General features: G+C 34.9%; 1 protein-coding gene across 1 annotated transcript; it reads right to left on the bottom strand.

Annotated features, from left to right (window-relative positions):
* Positions 1-21654: 21654 nt before the first annotated feature.
* Positions 21655-22353, bottom strand: LOC125587243. The gene has a single exon (XM_048757459.1). The coding sequence runs from the start codon at positions 22351-22353 to the stop codon at positions 21655-21657; it is 699 nt and encodes a 232-aa protein (XP_048613416.1).
* Positions 22354-22845: the final 492 nt, after the last annotated feature.

The following is a 22845-nucleotide window of genomic DNA, read 5'->3' as shown; positions in this document are numbered from 1 at the left end:
ATTCATTTAAGCATATTTCATTAATGTAATTGAAAAGACAAGTAATAAATTAGACAGTTTTATTCGTTTTAGGATATTTCATAAATGCAACTGAAAAAGACAAGTAAAAAAATAGGGAGTTTAATTGATGAAATAAGAACATTTTCAAATGGGTACTTCTATTTTAATAATATAGATTACTTGTCTTCCGGTGAATTTCCAATAAAATGTTGATAAATAAAATCTAAACTAATTTATATATAATCTTCTCTGATTTTTGTACCCATTATATTTTCCTACAAAAACAATAATTTAAAATGTAGAAATTAAATGCTTCTTCTTTACCAAAATCCAATTCAAGTTTACAAGGCTTTTGATTTGAGATGGCATCATACTATCTAACTAGCTACGTACATGTTAATTTTTATTTAAAGCTGCATATTAATGTTCATGACTAGAAATGGGTATACAGTTTGTTCTCACCGTCACATTACAATATGTTTCGATATTTATTTCATTGATACAAAATATAAGTTTCATAACGTTAGTAGATTTACGGAATTTGTAATAACACCCATCCCCCAGATGAATTTTTAAAAACTCATCTCAAATTTTTACTCAAACGAAAGTAAATTTTGATGGTGCATCTCGATGCATGTGCATCTAGTTCAGTCCAAAATGATAAATGAAAAAAAAATGAAATTTTAAAATCAAAATATTATTTTCAAACCAAAAATTCTATTTTTTGCATATATATTTTCCCGCCATAACCGAAAAATGTATTTTCCCGCCAAAACTGAAAAACAAACTTTCCCACCAAAACCGAAAAATGCGGTTTTCCGCAAAAAACGTAAAAACGCACATTTTCATAAAAATGCACTTTTCGACCAAACCAGTAAAACTGCACTTTTCGACCAAACCAGTAAAACTGCACTTTTCGGCCAAAACGGTAAAATGCACTTTTCCGTAAAAACGCATTTTCCCGCCAAAAACGCAAAAATGCATTTTCCCACCAAAACCGGAAAACTCATTTTCCCGCCAAAACAGGAAAAACGCATTTTTCGGCCAAAATCGCAAAAACTAATTTTCCCGCCAAAACCGGAAAATGCATTTTCCCGCTAAAACCGGAAAATGCATTTTCCCGCTAAAACCGGAAAATTCATTTTCCCGCTAAAACCGGAAAATTCATTTTCCCGCCAAAACAGCAAAATCGCATGTTCCTGCCAAAACCAGAAAAGCAGTTTCCCGCCAAAACCACAAAAACGCATTTTTCCGCTAAAACCAGAAAATCAGTTTCCTGCCAAAACCGCAAAAACACATTTTCCTGCCAAAACCGGAAAATAAGGTTACCGCCAAAACCGCAAAAACATATTTTTCCGCCAAAACCGCAAAAACGCATTTTTCCGCCAAAACCGCAAAAACGCATTTTCCCGCCAAAACCGGAAAATAAGTTTCCCGCCAAACCGCAAAAACGCATTTCCTGCCAAAACTGCAAAACACACTTTTTGTCAAAACACATTTTTTGGCAAAAACCGCAAAAAAATATTTTTCGCCAAAAACGCAAAATGCACTTTTCCCGTCAAAACACAGAAAAATGCACATTTTCCGAAAAACCGCAAAAATGCATTTTCCCGCCAAATCTGCAAAAACGTATTTTTCCGTCAAAACCACAAAAATGCATTTTTTCGTCAAAAAAACATTTTTCTCAAAAACCGCAAAAATATTTTTTTCAAAACCGTAAAAATGATATTTTTCTGCCGAAATGTAAAAAATATATTTTAGTCATTTTATTAACAAGTCCACCTAGATGCAGATGCAAGTTAACAAATAAAAAGCAAACGAAAATAGTTGTATTCAGATGATTCATTTGGATGCATAGACGAAATGAAGAAACTAACAACGTCTAGACGAAACATCTGGATAAGAAAATGAACACGCCTAACTAACTCGAAGAAAGACGCATGTAGTTTTGTCAACGGGGAACAAATCGAGACGATGATCACTAGAACTTTTAGTTCATTTTGTAAATCAAATTATCTATGATCGAAATTTTTCTTTATGTAATGATTTATTGTACCTTTTCGGTGATGATGGTGGTTTTGTTAGCATGGGTGTGGGTGGACTTGGTCACTGATCAGCATCGGAATGGAATGAGATACGATCATACGTACTGAATATATTTCACAATCTTAACTGATTCCTTTTGCTTTCATCGCTGGCTCGTCTCTTTTGTGGGATATTGTCACACACTGATAAATAACTTAATAGTTTTATATAACACACTTGCTACGTATAAAACGAAAACTTTTGACGTTATTCTAGAGAAAACCCTTTTCATTTTCATACTGCATGAAATTATTACCGATCAAAATACCACCTAGATTAATAATAAAAAAGATTAATTTTATTTAAAAAATCTGAAATAATTGAAAAAAAATAATAACGCCAATTTTAATGATGCTAATGCCACTAACTAAACCCTAAACTTTAAATCTATACCCTAAACCCTAAACCCGAAACCCAAACCGTAAACCCGAAACCCAAACTCTATATCCTAAACCCAAATCCTAAACCCTAAATCCAAACCGTAAACCCTAAACCCAAACCCTATATCCTAAACCCAAATCATAAACTCTAAACTCAAACCATATATCTAAACCTAATCCCTACACCCTAAACTCAAATCGTAAACTCTGAACCCAAATCCTATATCCTAAATGTTTGGGTTAATGTTGATGTTGTTTCTTTAGGGTTTAAGATTTGGGTTTAGAGTCTATGTTTAGGTTTATGATCTAGGGTTTGAGTTTAAGGTCTAGGGTTTGGGTTTAGAGTTTACGGTTTAGGTTTAGGGTTTAGGATTTGAGTTTAAGATATATGGTTTGGGTTTAGGATTTAGAGTTTGGGTTTAGAATTTAGGGTTTAGGGTTTAGATTTAAGGTTTAAGGTTTAGGGTTTAGTTAGTGGCGTTAGCGTCATTAAAATGAGCGTCATTATTTTTTTTCAATTATTTTAAATTTTTTAAAATAAAAAATAATATATTTTATTATTAATTTATATAACATTTTGATTAGTAATAAGAGGGAAAGTGAATTTAAAGGTTGACCAGTGAACCTAAGTTTTGTTTAATTATTAATACTAGATACTTTGCCCGGGCTACGCCCGGGTTTATTCAAATAATGTTGTATTTAATATCTATATTACTTCTATGTTATAAGAATATAAATAGAAATTGAATTATTTTTTCGTCATAGAAATTGAATTAGAAATGAATATGTATGGGATGGTAAACAAATGCAAAATTAATAAAGAATTTGTTACTCTGTAGTTATTATCCAAAGTATCTTTTCTTACATATTTAGGTTATTAAGTAAATATATTATTAATCTCCACATCACATATTTCTTTGTTATATATATTATTTATTTCATATTTATATGTTATTTATATCTTATTTAATATTTTGTTATATTTTTTAATGATTCTAATCTCTTTTTACAATTTTAAAGTAAAGCTAATTTAAATACTCATTGCTTTAAATAAGACAACTTAAAAAAATATATATGTGTTAAATACACTGGAAATGTTAAATATAATATTAAATATAATATTATTTGTCTATAAATTTTTAATGTTAAATATAATAAAAAATATCAATATATAAATAATTAATTTTACTTTTTGTTATATTATATAAATTTTTATTTTTATATAATATTTGAAAAATTAGGATGAAATATTTCGAAAGATTGTTTTTGTTTTAACATCATTATTTATATTTAGTATATATTTTAGGATGTAAATTCGGTTTGATTATTTTGGTTTTTGGTTTGATTTGAATAATAATGTTAGGAACCTGATAAAATTTGAGTTCATTTCGGCTTTCGGTTCCTATTTTTGGATAATTTTGAATAATTCAGATAAAATCACATTTTGGATTTTGTTTTATACAATATCGAATAACTCGGATAAATTTAAATATTTCGAATATTTTTTTCCCGGGAAATTACGAAAATTTTAAATATCTCGAATAAAAAGTAATAGAGTAATCCATTTTTGGGTTGTTCGGTTATAAGTATTAGTGTTAGAATATTTGATAATTTTAGAAATATAGCTAATTAATATTTTTAAGGTGTATAAACTGTATTTAAGATATTCAGATATCCATTCAGTTTTCAGTTTAGATTCAATTTGGTTTAGGATTTTCTGTTTCAGCGATATATGAGCTGTTAAGGTATTTGTTAACACTGATTTAGTTTTGTTTTTTTTTTAATGTTATTTCAGTTCGGTTTTCGTTCTCAATTTATATGCCAAAACTTAATTCTTTTTGTACAATTTGTCTTGTATTTGATAAATAACTGATTTAGTCATATTCTAAAAGCACAATTTTTATTATATTAAATTCCAATTTAAAAGAAGTAAAGATTTGTGAATTATAATATTATGTGTTTTCAAATAAGAGGTATCTACTATATGTATATATGTGTACAATGTATATGTTTGTAAATTCTATCGAGATAGATTTTAATCTTGGACGGATAGTCTAGCACGCAGTGTCAGGATTCAGCCGTCTTTCGTCGTTCACATGGATCAATATCTCCCGGTTTGGTTTACAGTGTCTGTATGAGTCTGTAAAGTTGATGACAAAAAAAAAAGATTTTAATCTTGGGCCTTGATTGATTGTGCTTATTTTTGACAAATGTAATTTCAAATAGTTATAATTACTTACTTGTTCATTATATATATAATATATTATATAAATAAAAACGATTTTAGATTAATAATATTATATGTATATGTTATAGTAGATAATGACTTGTAAATAAATATAACAAAGTCTTCAAAATAAAAAATTATAAAAGAAGAGTTCTTATATATATATATATATTGTGTTGTTATCTGAAAATAATATTTTTCTATTATAAATGTTTAAATTAAAATATAAAATAATATATAATTAAATATTAACTAAGTAAAAACATTTTTATAAAGATATTTTCTATAATATTTCTAATATGTGAGTGTATTTAAAATTTCAATACAATAATAAGTATATAAATTTTATGAATTTTTTTGTCATATATAAACAATTTAATGTTTGATTCAAACTTTTTGACAACATAAATAATAACCTATCATGCTGATTTTTGAATTAATAAGACATAAATTAATAAATATTCGTCTTTAAAATATTTTGGCATGTGAGGAAAGAACACGTAGTTATGATAGTATATCTTAACCAAAATATAGTTGCAGACAGTGTTTTGAAACCCGACCCGGACCCACGGTTGAACCAGTAAACCCGATGGCCCAGAAAAAAATCCAGTTTTGGTTTTGTGAAAAACTCAATATTTAAAAACCCGCAAAAACCCAGTAAACCCCGAAATCAGATACCGGTTGAACCAATAAATAACTTTTACTTTTTTAAAGTTTTTAATTATGGTTTATATTCTAAATTTCCAATTAAGAAATTAGGTGCTGATAAAAAAAAAGTTAAGTTTTCTCTTTTCAGTTTGATTTTGTGTTTTCTTAGATTTTGATGAAGATTTCACTATGTCATTTGAAGGAAATGAAGTGAACAATGGTAGAGAGAATCAAAATTAGTTGATGTGATTTGATATTAGTTTATTTCTGTTATTGACAATTTATTACAATGATCTTTTACTTTTGGTTTATTTAGTATTTGAAGTTTAATTTATTATTCACATTAGACATTTAAATATTTGTAAATTTTATGTTTTGATTTTTTTTACATTTCATAACTATTACCTTGTGAGAAAAAAATTTAAATTGTAAACTATTTTTTGATATTTTGTATGTGAAATGAAAATAAAAATATAAAAACTAAAGTTAAGTATTTTCTAAATGTTTTTAAACATAAAATGTATACATATCCAAACTATTATTTTATGTTTTAAAAAGCATTTAGAAAATATTAAACTTTAGTTTCTATATTTTTATTTACATAGCTGATATATTATTATATAATAAAATTAATTCATTTATTAACCTGCGGTTCATCCGTGGTAGAGCAGTGATCCATCAACCCGGTAAGGCGTCCGGTTCAGTGTCCGGATCGGGTTTAAAAACATTGGTTGCGGAATTAATAGAAGAAGATGTATATAGGTAGTAAATTTAATTGGAGAGAATTATGGAAGCAAATATTGTTTATAGATATGAGTCCATATTTTTCTTTCAATTATTAGAAATAAGTATATATCGTAAATTTTTTAAACTAATTTGCGAGTATAATGTGATATACAGAATTTTTTAAAATATGTTATACGATAATTTTTTTATATATTTGTATCATATATGTGGTGGAGTTATTGAGAAGTGTTTTTGGATATCAATATTATTAGTATCATATATGTTCTACTGGTTAAAATATTATTATATAGATATTTGTTCGCTAATATATATGTCGTGGGACAAAAAAGAAAAAAAAAGTCAAATAGCATATGCTTTCCCTAAGTATGAAACTAAACGACGTGCATTTGATCAAGAGACTCAGCGCTTGAAACATGATAAAGTTTATAGGGAGGTAGAGGAGTCCTAATTTTAGAACATATTATATACTACATGAGCTGTTGGTTTCCGTTTACCAAACATATAACATATAACCTGCTATGAAAACAATAAACCAATATGAGGAGTGAGTCTCTTAATGGCGATATATAAGGGAATATTAAATCATCTCAACATTGCACGAACAAATACAGCATTAGCAATGTAGAAGATGGAAACGCTAAGAAGCTTTTCGGAAGTGGCCAAAACGATTACGTTTGCTCTAATGTGTCCCATTTGTCTGTCACATTGTATAAGAGATGAATTAGCCAGTTGCTAACACAACGCAAAGAGGAAAACAACAGAACCAATTCATAATATGCATTTTGGGAGAAAGTGAGTAATCATACAACGTGATGGAAGGTACCTTTTGTTGTTGAAAATCTGTGAAGGAGGTACCTTTTGTTGTTGAAAATCTTCAGTACCCGAAGTGTTAGAAAAGTCATCGAGTGTATTTGTTTGCATAATCATAGCTTTGTGTTAAAGACCATTGACACTGAAGCACTGCAATATGGAACAGGTGCGAGTAAAATGCATATCAAATAACAATGAGTTATTAACAAAAGAGAAAATTGTACATACAATGAAGTCCATGTTTCAAAGAAAGAACAATTTTATTTTTAAGCAGAAAATACATACACAAAGAAAGAGAATTACCATGGAGAATAAAAGATGCAAAAGGACCTGCGCAGAAGATCTTCTCCTCAGGGCCGGGTCAGATAAACAGGCAGAAGCACCAATGTGATGGAAGTTATCAAGACTCAAATACGAATAAACTGAGCCAAATCCCATACATACAGATAAAATGGTTAACGGTTTGCTTCCTTAAAAGACTTGAGTCAAAAAGGTATGCATGCAGTACTAACGTTGCTTCAACATAACAATTTGGGAAGGAAAAGAACCTATTGAATGTGAAGCCATTGTGGAAACATAAAAAGCTTACACTTTGAGATCTTTAAAGAAGGGTAAAGATACCAATTCACTGAGAATAAAGCAGAGTTGTGAAACTATAGAAACAACGTGTCTTGTTTATTAACATACGAAACATATTTATACAAGAGAGTTAACCGACTTGAATCTATCTATCTTAGATACATGTATATCTGCAAACTTTATATATATCTCGAACTACATACGAGATTTATGGAGATTTATGTTTATCTACTCCAATACTCCCCCTCAAGTTGGGAAATGCAAATTGCGTACTCCCAACTTGAACAACAGATTCTCGAACTGGACACGCCCAAGTGCCTTAGTGAGTACGTCAGCGATTTGCTCATGAGTACGTACATGTACTGTCGAAATGAGACCGGCCTTAATAGCATCTCTTACTTGATGACAGTCCCTCTCTATATGTTTCGTCCTTTCATGGAATACTGGGTTTGCAGCTATATAGATTGCTGACTTACTGTCACAAAACAGCCTGACTGGTTCCTTTGGTGGCGCTCCCAAGTCTGCTAACAATCTGCGCAACCATTTGATCTCTCTTGAAGCTTCCGCCATGGACCTGTATTCTGCCTCTGCAGACGAATGTGACACCACATCTTGCTTTTGAGTCCTCCAAGAGATAGGTGAATCACCTACCATAGCTACATAAGCACTCAAGGAACGCCGAGATGTTGGACACGTAGACCAGTCTGCATCGCAGTAAACCGACAGACGCAGATCCGGATGTGAACTTAATAGAATTCCTTGCCCAACTGATCCCTTCAGATACCTCACAACTCTTAAAGCTGCATCCCATTGCCCTTCACGAGGGGTCTGCATAAATTGAGACAATGTATGCACAGAGTACGCTATATCCGGACGCGTAATAGACAAGTATATAAGTCGTCCAACCAATCTTCTATATTTTCCTGCTTCCTGCATGAAACGGCTCGAGTCTGAGGCAAGCTGATGACGTTGTTCCATAGGTGTAGTCGCAGGCTTTGAACCAAGTAAACCCGTATCAGTAATCAAATCCAACGTATACTTGCGCTGCGAAATAACAAAGCCATCTTCTCCTCGACCAACCTCTATACCAAGAAAATATCTCAGCTTACCCAAATCCTTCATATGAAAACATCTTCCAAGATAGTCTTTAAATTTAGTCAATGCTTCCATGTCATTTCCACACACTAGTAGATCATCAACATATATAAGAACGCGAAGTTCAATCGAGCCTTTAGTCAACATGAACAGAGAGTAGTCCTCGTACGAATGTTGAAACCCAAATTTCGTGAGTGCTGTTGTGAGCTTCTCAAACCAACACCGAGGTGCCTGTTTAAGGCCATACAATGCCTTATGTAAACGGCAAACTTTCTTAGGGTCAGGGTGTGTAAAACCTTGTGGAAGTTTCATATAAACCTCCTCTTCCAAGTCACCGTGCAAAAATGCATTATGAACATCCATTTGATGAACAATCCACCCCTTTCCTGCAATGATACGTAGCAAACTTCGAATTGTAGTCATCTTTGCAACTGGTGCAAAAGTCTCTGAATAGTCCTCTCCTTCTACTTGACGATTTCCCAATGCTACAAGACGAGACTTTTTCCTCTCTATTTTGCCATTAGCACCATACTTGTTCTTATACAGCCACATACTGCCTATAGCATGTTTTCCAGGAGGCAAATCCACCACACTAAACGTTTTGTTGATCTCAAATGCCACCATCTCATCTTTCATAAACTTTCTCCAACTCTCATGCTGAACTGCTTCTTTATAGTTTTTCGGTTCAAAGTCCTCAATAATTGCCGTAAGAAATAGTTTGTGGGCAGGTGAAAAACGAGCATCAGAAACAAAGTTCACAAGAGGGTATGGTGTGTTACTTACAGAGATCGACGAAGACTCGGTGACCGGAGCAGTGAGAGCGTGAGTGTGATGGGGTTCTTGCAAACAGGTTGCATTGTAGTTCACATAATCTTTAAGCTTTACTGAAGGTATCTTTTCTCTATGACCTCTGCCCAATTCCTTTGTAGTCTCAGTAACTTTCTGAATGTCTATTTCTGGTTCCTTTACTTTCTCAAGATCCTCTTGCTCCATAGATACAGGCACAGACGATACTGACACATCACCGAGTGCAGGGACTTGCGTATTCTCTGGCACCGTATCAGAGGCTTGTGTAGGCTCAGTGACTCGTGTATTCTCTGCCACCGTAGTAGAAACCTGTGTGTCCTGCACTGAACTCCCCCTGTTTTCTATAACTGATGTCTCCACTTCAGATGCAGGAACATATATCCAGTCATCGTCAAATCCTCCAGTAGTAAACATGTCATCAACCGTCTCAAGTTGATCCGCATAGGGGAACACGTCCTCCTGAAACGCCACATCTCTGGACACAAGAAACACATGTTCCTCCAAGTCATACACACGCCAGCCCTTCTTTCCAAATGGATAACCAACAAAAACACACTTCTTGCTTCTTGGCACAAACTTGTCTCGACTGCGATCCTTTTGATGCACGTAACACAGTGAGCCAAATACACGTAGCGTTCCATACGGAGGCTTTTTGCCAAATAAAACTTCATACGGTGACTTTCTTTGTAAAACAGGCGTTGGAGTCATATTAATTACATGCGTTGCCGTCAAGATAGCCTCCCCCCAGAACTTAACAGGAAGCTGTGCCTGGAACAGCAACGCACGGGCAACGTTGAGAATGTGACGATGCTTCCTCTCCACACGCCCATTTTGCTGAGGCGTTGCCACACATGATGTTTGATGAACTATCCCATTCTCACTGAAGAACGAGCTCAAACACATAAATTCTGTGCCGTTATCACTTCTGACCATCTTAACTGATTCACCAAATTGCTTCTCTGCATAGGTGCAGAATCGTTTCAACAAGTTGCGAACCTCTGATTTCTCTAACATCAAATAGGTCCACACTGAACGTGAGTAGTCATCCACAACAGTGAGAAAATACACAGCTCCACAAGAGGAAGGAACACGATATGACCCCCATACATCTACATGAATCAACTCAAAACATCTGCTCATTTTATTATTACTATCAAAGAATACATCTCTTGTTTGCTTTGCCCTATAACACACGTCACACGGACTAGGACAAGTTTTATTTGGAACACCAACACCAGAAAACTGCGGTAAAGAAGAAAACACAGAAAACGCCGGATGTCCAAGTCTTCGGTGCCACAGAAGTTGACTGACATAACCATCAGCTCTATTTACCCTAGCGACTTCCACATCCTTGAAATAGTAAACCCCATCACGCTCCTCACCGGCTCCAATCAGAGTCTTCGAAGAACGGTCCTGCAATACACATATTGCATCGGTAAACAATGCCAAACAATTAGTATGCTTCAATAATTTGGAAACCGAGATCAAAGAACACTTAAGATCTGGTACATATAAAACATCCTTGAGTGATATACGGTCTGTTAAGACCAAATCACCCATACTTGACGACATTGTCGTTCCTCCATCTGCAAAGCCAACAACACACGGTGCAGTCTCTCGTACATTGACAAGAACAGAGTAGTCCCCTGTCATATGATGAGACGCCCCCGTATCAATAATAATGTCACCAAACAGCTTACCAGACAGTTTCTCAGACGAACCACTGGACTTGCTTTCTCGAATGATCTGAGTGATCGCCTTCCACTGCTCAGGAGTCAGGTCTGCATTCGCTGCACCATGCGAACTAGTAGCATGAGCCATATGAGGTGATCCACGACCTCCTCCCCCTCTGCTAGGGCCTCGACTTCCTCTGAACGAACCGCGACCATCTCCTCTTCCTTTTCTTTCCATCATCCATTCAGGATACCCGATCAATTGCCAGCAAGTGTTCTTGTCGTGACCCGTTCTCCCACAATTAGAACAGACACGATCTCTTCCTTTAGCACCAGTAGTTGCGTCAGGTTTGGCATCTCGTTGTGGATCATCTTGCGACACTTCTCGACGAGTAACAAACCCAATAGCATCTCGTTGTTGTACTTCTCGCGCTTTAGATGCATTGAGACGAGCTTCTTCTCTAATCACTTTGGCATAAACTTTGCCAAGATCCGCTAGTTCATCAGCCTCAATAATAGCGGTAACGACATTACCAAATCTGGCCTCATCTAAACCCATGATGAACTGATGCACACGTTCATCCTCACGCTCCTTTTCATATGTAGCTGCTGCTGAACATGTGCATGCTGGAGGAGGCCTGTATGTTTGTAGCTCTTCCCACATCACAGCCAACTTTCCGTAATATTCAATAACAGCCTGTCCATGCTGTCGACATACCGATAACTGTTCCATCAACTGATGAACTCGAACTTTATTCCCAACTGCAAAACGTTTCTGCAGGTTCTCCCACAACTTGTGGGCATCCGTAATAAACGTTACGGTAGACCGAACTCTTGGCTCTATGGATGACCGAATCCACCCCACTATCATGGAGTTGACACTCAGCCAGGACTCCAAATATGAACTATCCTCTTTTGGTTTCACTAACGACCCATCAATGAAACCATACTTCTTCTTCGCACGAAGCGCATTCGCCATCTCCATGGCCCATTCATTATAGTTATCTCCCTTTAGTTGTACGGAGGTGATCAAAGCACCAGGGTTGTCAGATGAAAACAACGAGTACGGCGAGGCCTCCATCTTCTCACCTTGCTTTACCACCAGATCCTTCGAAACTTGACTGTCTCCACTCATGCTTGCAACACCTTGCAGCACACGTTATTTAATTTTGTAAGACTCAGAAGCAGAAAAAAAAAATTAGGTTTATGATCTCAGCTCTGATACCATGTGAAACTATAGAAACAACGTGTCTTGTTTATTAACATACGAAACATATTTATACAAGAGAGTTAACCGACTTGAATCTATCTATCTTAGATACATGTATATCTGCAAACTTTATATATATCTCGAACTACATACGAGATTTATGGAGATTTATGTTTATCTACTCCAATATAATTGAAAGCAAAACGTAATAAGTACGAAACGAACCCATTACGCAAGAAGAAACGCAGCGACTGGAATCATAAAATGAAACAAATTAGGATTCTTAGCAAAATCAAATATAGGGTTGTCAAGCAAAAATTAATGCTTAGCGGATAAACACAAAAGATCTCATCAAAGAATAAAACCCACATATGTTGTTTGGGGAAGATCAGAGGAGGGCACAACAGAAAAACCATCAAGCATATTGTTTCTAGACCCAAAGCCAATCGTAGGCATGGATGTCTCGAAACCAATTAAATCAAGCTTCATCTTTTAACCATATAAAATCTTTGAAATCCCACAATTGAAAAGTGATATAAAATCATAAGCGTCGCGGATCAAAACTGGACCCGGCCATGCATAGCTTCACTGGTGACGTTGCTCAGCGACGTATGTCAGCCGACTATGTATGGAGGTAGTGGAAGAGAGAAGTTATGGTGCGCACTGATTCAAGACGACAACTGATTTTGATCCGGCTTCTATGGGTACAGAAAGAACCAAAATTTTATGAGGATTAAAGAACATAAAGGATTTATATAAGAGGAATAACGAAAGGAGGTGAAATGATAGCGTGGCTCAGAAGTAAAGAATTGGATTGAATGATTGAGAGTAATAACTCAAAGAAACGGCTATTTGCAGAATCGGTAACGACGATGGTAAAGTGGAAGATGGGAGTTGGGCTTGGGACTACTACGAATTATAGAAGCTCAGAATGAATAGTCTCGGGAAAATCATGCCTCGACTAAAGCAGGTATGACATGGAAAAATAGAGCATTCTTATTGGACGAATTAATTTGAGGACGTGGCAGCCTCGCTATTGAGTATATGCTGCTTTTAGTACTGTGATCTCATCTACGAGAAACATATTTTAACTGTTTCTTTTGTTTGGTGGAAAAAGTTGTGTTGGGTTGACAGTATTTGTACATGTGTAACCGACGATCACTATTGTTATAACCACAATATTTTGCGCCTATCAATACCGGCGACCGGAATCCTCCGTCTAATAAATTTCTGTAACTATCCTTTTACATGTTTCTCAACCAACGTACGTGTGGATTTCAGTCTCTTTGCTTCATCTCTCTTAAATTGCTGCTCACAATCTAGACCACCAAATGGTATCCCTGAAAGGAAAACTAAAAAAGTTAACAATAAAAAAGTAATACTAATTTGTGGTGATAAAAGATTGAAAAACTAAGTCAATTACCTGACAACTATTCCAACCAGAATTACATTTTCGGTTTTGGTTACTTAACTTTTCTGAATAGCTAATTTTCATTTTATTTTCATCGTTCATTTTATCTCTTTTATTATTTTCATATTCCCTTGGTTTTTTATAATTCCACCAGATATTTCTACATGCATTCCAACACCAGCCGAATTAATTTCCATCACAGTGACTATAAACGATCCTCTAATCTCCAGTGCATCTAACTCCTTAACCGCTTTGGCGTTTTTATCACCAACAACGTTTGAAAACATTTGAAATTTCTGATGATTTTTTCGCAATTGTATTTCATCAACATCTCCTTGCCAGAGAGAAGCTCTAGCATTATGACTCCAAAGGTAATATGTCCCATATTGAGTGACGATTATTGGCCTTTGTAATTCCATATGTCTCACTCTTGGAATATGAGAGTTATAATGTATAATAACCTACATTTTTGATCCGTTTGAATATATATATTTTGAATTCCGATTTGTGTTGGAATGAGATTGAGAAATGGTGAATTAAAAACACATTGACTCCATCAACTTTTTGAAACCACTATAGAGGGGACTTAACCGTGTAAAATATATACACTGCACATCCACCTAAAACTCTATACTATTTGTATGGATTTAGTTACAGTGTTTTCCACTAGATAATTTGATGTAACCAATTAACAATCTAATTGAATTACCAATCATAGATTAGGGACAAGAAATCATGAATGGCTTTAAGTGTTTCTTTGCAAAGCTTGATAATCATCAATTTAACTATAATAGTGTGAATGCACAGTAGAGAACTAAGACCACAATTATCGGGGGAGTATAACAAGAGTCCTTAACAAAAATAAAAATAAAATATAATGTGGACCCCACAAAAAAACAAAAAACCGGTCACAAGAGTAATGGATTAGTGACCGATCTTGGTGTGTTCCTTAAACTGTTTGCGGGCCCCGCTGAAACGTGGCGGCCCGCAATTGGTTTCTTTTTTAATTTTTTTTTTTTTTTTTTAAATCAGCAGAAAAAACAAAAATTAAAATTAAGAAACCCAAAAAGTGTTCCAGGGATAATGATGGCCTAAGAGCACCTCCAATGGGGGTTCTACCCATTGAAGTTCTAAACTTGCATATATACAATATATACATATACATATACAATATATACATATACATATATGACAAGTTTAGAACTCGAACACCTCCAATGGGGGTTCTACCCATTGAAGTTCTAAACTTGCATATATACAATATATACATATACATATACAATATATACATATACATATATGACAAGTTTAGAACTCCAATGGGTTGAACCCCATTGGAGGTTCTCTAACGAAGCATCACGAGTCGTGTCATGGCTCATCAACACAATCCATCTGTCCGTGAGAGCAGAATCTATTCTCTTTGTTACTGTCAGAAAAAGGAGCCCACTCTTTTAAGAATCACAGATGAGTCCCAATAATAACCCTATTAAAGCACTAAGCGTCGGTTCTACTTAGATTAAATGGGGGCCACGTGAGCTTACATCAACATTCACTGCTTCATGTCGCATCATCTATCTTGCTACACAGAAAGTAAATTGGAAAAATAAAAGAGGTAATATTTTATAAATCACAGACTGAAACATGTGAAATCAAAGGGCATTATTTGAATGCTACTGCGGGTACATGCGAAGAAATTATCAAAAGAACTGTATTTGCCGAAAGAATCTCAATATCCTCAAAAACGAGAAATGAAAAGCAGCTTCACATCACAAGTGAGGAAGCCACCGGTGACCGGCTCAATGATCTCCCAGGCCCCAAACCAGCCAGTTTGACCAGGAATGCCTGCGAACAGTATAATCATGAATAAGAAGAGCAAGCGGTAAACAAACGAGTGCGAAGGGAGTGAAGCAAGTTTTTATTTTTAAGGAAATCTAGTCTCACTTTATAATGTTTTAATAATAGCTCATGCTTTTTAATGATTTTTTTATGGATATGCCGGCGATGATAGATGAATTTGGTAATTGGTTTGTTCCGATTTTTGTGAGAAGCGGAAAAACCATAAAAAAACGACGATTGTTCGTGAAGATTTCCAAAGAAAGACCCCTTGGTTTTGGCAAACAGATTACAATTACAGGTACCTGGAAGCATACCGATGGAATGAACCAAATACGAATAGTTAAGTGTGTCCACACCACCACCCCCCCCCCCCCCCCCAAACAGACTTGACGAGGAATCCATTCTAAGGCGAGCTCGAGCAGAAGGGGTTCCTCCGACGCGTCTAGCCCTACTTCTGTTATGGAAGAAGCGTAACCACACGACAAACACAATTTGCAATTAAGATTTTGAACTTACTCGGTTAATTATTTGGATGTATAGAATTACGCCAATTTATAGGCCCAATATGATGTGTTTGTGTGACTATCACCGGTTATTTCTTCTTTATTTGGAGTTAAAAAATGTCTATCATCAATTCAGTATCAGTCTTCTGGTTGATAATAATGAACATTGGAGTCTGTTTTGAAATGACAAACACAAAATCAAGTAAAATAGATGGATTTTTTTTTAAATAATAAACAAAACGTGGTGACCAATATATATAATGACATGTCATTTCCAGTGAAGTTCTTGTATCCTTTACATCTTTTTTTTTTTTTTGTTTAACCAGGTGGTGGGTTCGGGCCTTCGGCCCTACTCCCTCCCCCTAGGTCCGGAGCCAGTCTGCGTCTGTACCGGTTAAGGTCCTGGACACTCCTCCCACGGTGGATCGAACCCAGAAGCGCAACAACACCAACGCCTGCGCTTAAACCAACTGGGCTGCCACAACCGTGGTTATATCATGCGGTTATATAAACGCAGGGATCATGTATTATGTATATATTACTTGCAAGTTGGTGTTTTTATAGTCAAACTTGGTTGGAGGAATAAAGAACTCTGGTGTCGTTAAGTTACAGCTTCTACTTTCATTTCTCATTCAACCTGAATCATTAGTAAAATATAGTAGATGGCTTAATACAAGTCTCGTGTCAACAAATTTTAGCAAACGCATACATTTTTTGTAGACAATTATAATTTATGCATAGTTTAAGGATATATATATAATATACAGATGGAATCTGTATAAAATAAGTATAAATGTAAGTATCTGAATATGATTTTGACACAATATTAAATATTGATAGGAGAAGAAATGTAAAACATCATATTGACGACACCATGCATGACTTCTGTTCAAGATGCATGCGTGCGCCTTGATGTAGGCCTGGAACTTTTATCCGAGATCCGGATTCGATCCGAGATTCGATCCGGATCCGATCCGAAAATCCGGATATCCGGAGGGGCCGAATCCGGATCCGGATAGTAAAATGTTGGATCCGTCAAAGCCGGATCCGGATATCTTGATTTTTTAGTCCGGATATCCGAATCCGTAAGTTTTATTAATAACTATTTTAGAAATAGTAATATTTATATATAAAAACTAACTTTTTAATATATTTTCATTTTTATAATAGTATAAGTAAATTTTTATGTAAATTTTGTAATATTATACGTTGAAATCATTAAAAACATTATATATTTTTTATTTTTAAATTATTTTTAATATTTTTATATATTTTTATATTATTTATTTATTTATTTTAAGGATCCAAATCCGGATCCGGATATCCGCCGGATATTACAATTTTTAGAAGGATATTCGCCACCCGGATATCCGAGAACCCCGGATCCGGATAATGATAGTAAAATTATGTATCCGCCGGATAAGGATTCGGATCCGGATACCTTAAAATTACCCGGATACCCGATCCGTCCCAGACCTACCTTGATGATACTTCTCAAAGACTTTTCACTATCTTTTTTTCTTGCAAATTTTCATGAAGATTTAAATATATGTAACCAACTATGACGTTTCAAATATTATAATTTTCAATATATGATCCATCATAAATGTATAATGCCAAATATTTAATATTTAATACAAATTTCACTATTTATGGTGTTTAGATGCTGCCATGTTAGTGACGTATTAATATTTGTGTGTAAATCCAGAGAAGGAAACGATTAAAATTAAAAATATATTTTTTGGTCATTTACACTATTAAGAAATATTAATCGGTTGAAAAGCAATAAGACCACGATTAACGCTGAACCGGAAATGGGTTTTTAATTTTAATTTTTTTTTTGTCTGAATAAAAAAAAAATTAAAAACCAATCAATCGCGGGTCGCCACGTGTCAGTGGGGTCCGCGAACAGTTGAAAAATCCAGCTAACAGGGATCCTTATTCTGGACTTTCTGGCATCGGTTTTTCCCTCCCTGTGGACCCCTCCCCCCTTAAAAACCCACTAAAACCCCACTAAAGCCCCCCTATAATCATGCCCTAAGAAGTAGGAACAACATATATCGTAAAAATGAATAATTCTTATGTTGTTGGGGAAATACTTCTGTTATTCTTACTGTCGACCAGAAGGTCCATATATATATACAAGGTATTAGACCGTCATAAGGTCATGTTTATCCTAACAAGATAAGGATAAGGATAAACACTATGTTACAGATATACATGGAATATATACTAGATAAACACATAGTCTCTGGTTGTCTTTATCATGTCCCGGATTGGGCCTGCAGTACGGGCTGGTCCATGGTCGATCATCATTTGGTTTATAACACTCCCCCTTGATCGACACATCCGGTACATGTTCGTTGCATGCTTAATGTTGCCTCATTAAAACCTCTCCTGAAAAACCCTAAAACCAATGTGGCAAAATGGGAAACCAAGGACATGAAAAAGAGTACAACACATGAACTCCCCAAATGAATGCATCACTGTAGTAGACGCATTCCCATCTGGTATCCGAGTCTTCTTGAACGCTGAAGTTGCCTTTGACTTGGTGAAGATGATCAGCTGGATTCTCCTTGAATGAACTTGTAAGTCTTAGATGAACTGATGGTGCTTCAAACGGTGCTCGGATGGACTTTATAATCTGCAATAAAACTTTACTTGCAGCTCCTTTTTCATGTCCCACGGATTCTCTTTGGTTATATGGCTTTCCCAAAACGTGGACATTCAATATATATTGAGTCATAGAGCCAGAACACATACGAACAACTTTACTTCATATCTTTCGTTCATTCGGACTTATATCTCTTCGTATGTGCCAATGGCTTTATCCATTGTAACCAATCATTCTTTATTTTCTTTTGTCGATCCATGTTGAGCTATAGACCTTGTCTATATTCGTTCATAATCATGAGTGTCTAAGGTCATACCATCAATAATTATTTGCTGCAATGAAACTCATCACACAATGAATTCGCAGTCATACACTCATGTCCTTTGTACATGGTTATCGATCTTTTCTTGCTTTAGCAATGCTTATAAACATTAAGCCACAACCAGACATCCTTCTGGTCACTATCCTGGTTTATGGTTCTCACTTAGGCGTGCTGACACACACACACACGACTATGATTTTTCTACAGATTTTCCATATGTAAAACATAGCTTGTTTAATCAATCGATAACTTGTATCATTGAACCTTTGAACCATTAAACTTTTTTCTCTCAGTTGGTCTTTATTATGATCACAAGGAATTATAATATTTTCTGTATGGACTGACTGTACTAAGTAAATACTTAGTCTTTCATATTACTTACAGCTGCTGTGTATTACAATCCATAAACAACTTAGGAACAAAGCTTGTTCTATGAGAATTTCTTTCTCATATTTCTATGGTACGTTGATACCTTTATCCAGTGATCCATTTGCTGCTTACTACACCATTATTTCTTTAGTAAATATCCAGACAAGATTAAACTTGATTTTCTGTAGTAGCATCCACCATATAGGAGCATATCTCTTTATAAATTGTTTCTTGGTCCTTGTGAGTATCCTTGTGTAATCAAGCTATACTTGAACGTTATTTAGAAGGAACATGGACACACTATACCATGTGGTCATGTCCTTTAATCTCACGAAATTTCTTATCTCACAAGATCCATTCACTGGTTTCTTTCTTAGATGGCTTTTCTGTATGTACATGGTTACTACGCCCATCTGTCTTATAATTACTTTGAATTCTTTGAACACCCCACGTCCCTATATAGGTTTTATGAGTACTCTATGTGGGTTCATGATCCTCAGGTTATATCCTTCAAATCCCAAGTACTACAATCTTTTATGAGCTCTTATGTATGTAAATACATCTTTGGTGTTAACACTCTTTATCTTTAGTTTCATACTGTTCCAGACATGATCTAATTAGATTTTGAGATCTTATTATCCAAGACCTTTATACCTTGCAGTTTGGCGTCCCAAACTACATGGTCTGGTACCTTAGATGTGTGGTTGCGCAACCTTATTTCTCTGTCTGAACTGGTTTCTCTTATGAACTCGGATTTGTACGATTCTGAGCACCTTTCATTACTTTCCGAGGTTCCTTATTATTTGGAACTTATTTGTCTATCTCTAATAGACATTGTAGCAACTTGATTGTGTCTCTTAGACATCAAATTCGTGGTGCTTAAGCTGGTATGACATAGTCATTTTTTCTTTTCGGGTCAGTGTGTCTGGCATATATTTCTGCTAGCTTTTATATCTTTTGATCATATTCTTTTAGAACGTCTAGATCATAATCTTTGGTCTGAGGATCTTGCCAAGACAACTATGGTTGATACCATTATATTTCTCTTTTACTCTTTACTCTTTATCAGCCTGATAACTTTCTCCTTTCAAAGTTGGATAATCAGATTACTATCTTTTGTAATCTGTGTTCTTGGCCACTTGATTAAATCATCCATGTTTGGCACAAGATACATTATAGTTTCGTGGAGGAAGTCTTATTTATCTAATATATATTCCCAATCCTCATCTGAGGTTCCATCTTAAATGGCACACATATATGTGGTGGAATATTCGTATTTTCTTAAGATGGTTTGTGTATATGTCTGGTTTATGACCCTTAATCATTCAGAGGTGGGAATGTCTATGCTTACATGTATGGCCTGATGTAAATCAATATTTATATACATAATGTCCTTAAGCTTTAGGCTGGACGTGGGTGATGTACCATTAGTGAGAGCTTTAAAGCTTTCCAGCCGTGTATATTATGGTTGTAAACCATGGAATCCGAATTTATGATATGATCATGGACTGTGGGTTTTAGTCCTCTCTCCCCCTCATGAACATACTCATAATTTCGTAGTGCTTAGGACAGTGGAGCCTTAATTATTTTAGTGATTTTTCCTTTTGTGTACTTATAACACATTGTGAGATTTTATGGGATCACTTTTGTGCCTTAATTAATTTTTCATCATGTTTTGGATCAAGATGGCTAATCTGGTCATGCCATAAGTGTTTATTTCGTGGTGAACCATACTGGTTACCATGGCTTTATGCCTCTTTCATACTGATCCTTAGCATAGAATAAATCAGTAGAAAATATGGGTATAGGCATTCATAATGCTTTTAGGCGATTTTTCAAAAATCTGAAAGGAATCGTATTTTCTTTGCTCACTGGTTCAATGTAGAAAACATTGAAATTTTTTTTCTTTATAACTCAATGGGTCTGAATAATGTCGTGTCTTTTGCCATTGTCAGTACCAATTAATTGATTTCAAGTGATTGTAGGAAGGTAAAGTTGAACCTATACAATCAAGATGAAGTTAAATCTATGCGAGAAATCAATCTATCAGTGAACTGACTCATTAGTCTACACCCAACAATTGATTTTATGTGATTGCAGGAAGGTAAAGTTAAACCTATACAATCAAGGTAAAGTTAAACCATGCATGAAATCAACTATCAGTGGACTGATTATCCTTTTATTAAGGTTTTATTTGTTATTTAATCAAGAATCATCAAGCAAGACCAAGCAAGATAATATATATAAAAAAAAAATCGTTTTTATTATTTCAATAACATAAATGAATAACAAATAAATCAAATCAGATATGAAAACATAAAATCAGAATGTCGGAAAATTATTCAATGTATAATCCGACCTCATGGTCCATGAGTGTCCACTCGGAATCCTCCTCAGATCTCTTCTTATCAAATGTGGCTTTATTAGCTTCAGGGATTTTCATCTCACTGTCTAGTACTTCATAATATATCTCCATGATGTCATTAAACCGTCTGATGTTATCCATCCTTTTCTGCTTCTTTTGCTCAATGTCTAATAAATATGAGAACAGGTCATAATAGGTGGTGAAACCTTTGGCCTGATGTGATAACAACACTTCCTCTGAATGGAATGTGTCACGAGTTTTGTTTAACAAATCCTCGTTTGTTACCAATTCACCACATAGTCTAAGACTATAGGTGATTCTCATAAGATCAGAGTGATAATTGTCCACGGATTCATAATCCTGGAACCTTAGAGCTTCCCATTTTTTCTTGGATTCGTGCAACAATGGCTCACAGAATCTAGAATTCAAAAATGACCAGAGATTATGAGGATCATTAACATATCCAAACTCGTCTCTTAGGTCCTCACAGAGATGGTGTCGCATAATCATTATGGCTCTGTGTCTTTCACACGCAAGGGTGTCATTGCCATACTTGATGCACTTCCCAAGTCCTCTAGACTTCAAGACGGCTGAAGTGTTTATAGCCCAATCAAGATAATTATCTCCAGAGAGATCAAGGGCTTTGTAATCTGAGGGTATGAAACTCGACATCTGAAATCATTATTCAAAACAGGTCTTAATCAAGTAATCTTTTTGAAATTTTTCATGCTTCATATCAATGCCACACACGGACCAAAAGAAAATTTTTTTCTAAATGATGCATTTTCTTAAAACCATACGGTTTAAGGTGTGGATCAATGTATTTTTCAGATTTAAGGTCTTCTTATTTCAAACACAAGGTTTCAAGGCCTTTAGGGATTCTATCTTAGATGATTAGGAAAATGTTCCATATTTTCTTCATCCCATTGGATCGGATCATTTAGTATAATGATTTTTTTTTCAGTTCAGATCAGATTTCTTGAAAACTATGAATGATCTATATCCCTAACAGTCGAGATTTCATGTTCAGTATGCAATATTAGTATGCAAACAATATGCAATCAAGCAAACCAATTCAATCATGAAATCAGGTTAGGGTTTTCGAAAAATATACCATATATATATATATATATATATATTTTTTTTTTTCGGAAAATAATCAAA

This window comes from Brassica napus, chromosome C5 (assembly GCF_020379485.1).
Source record: "Brassica napus cultivar Da-Ae chromosome C5, Da-Ae, whole genome shotgun sequence".
In the NCBI taxonomy this organism is placed as follows: domain Eukaryota; kingdom Viridiplantae; phylum Streptophyta; class Magnoliopsida; order Brassicales; family Brassicaceae; genus Brassica; species Brassica napus.
The sequence above is the reverse complement of the archived record's forward strand: the minus strand, read 5'-3'. Positions and strand labels throughout refer to the sequence as shown.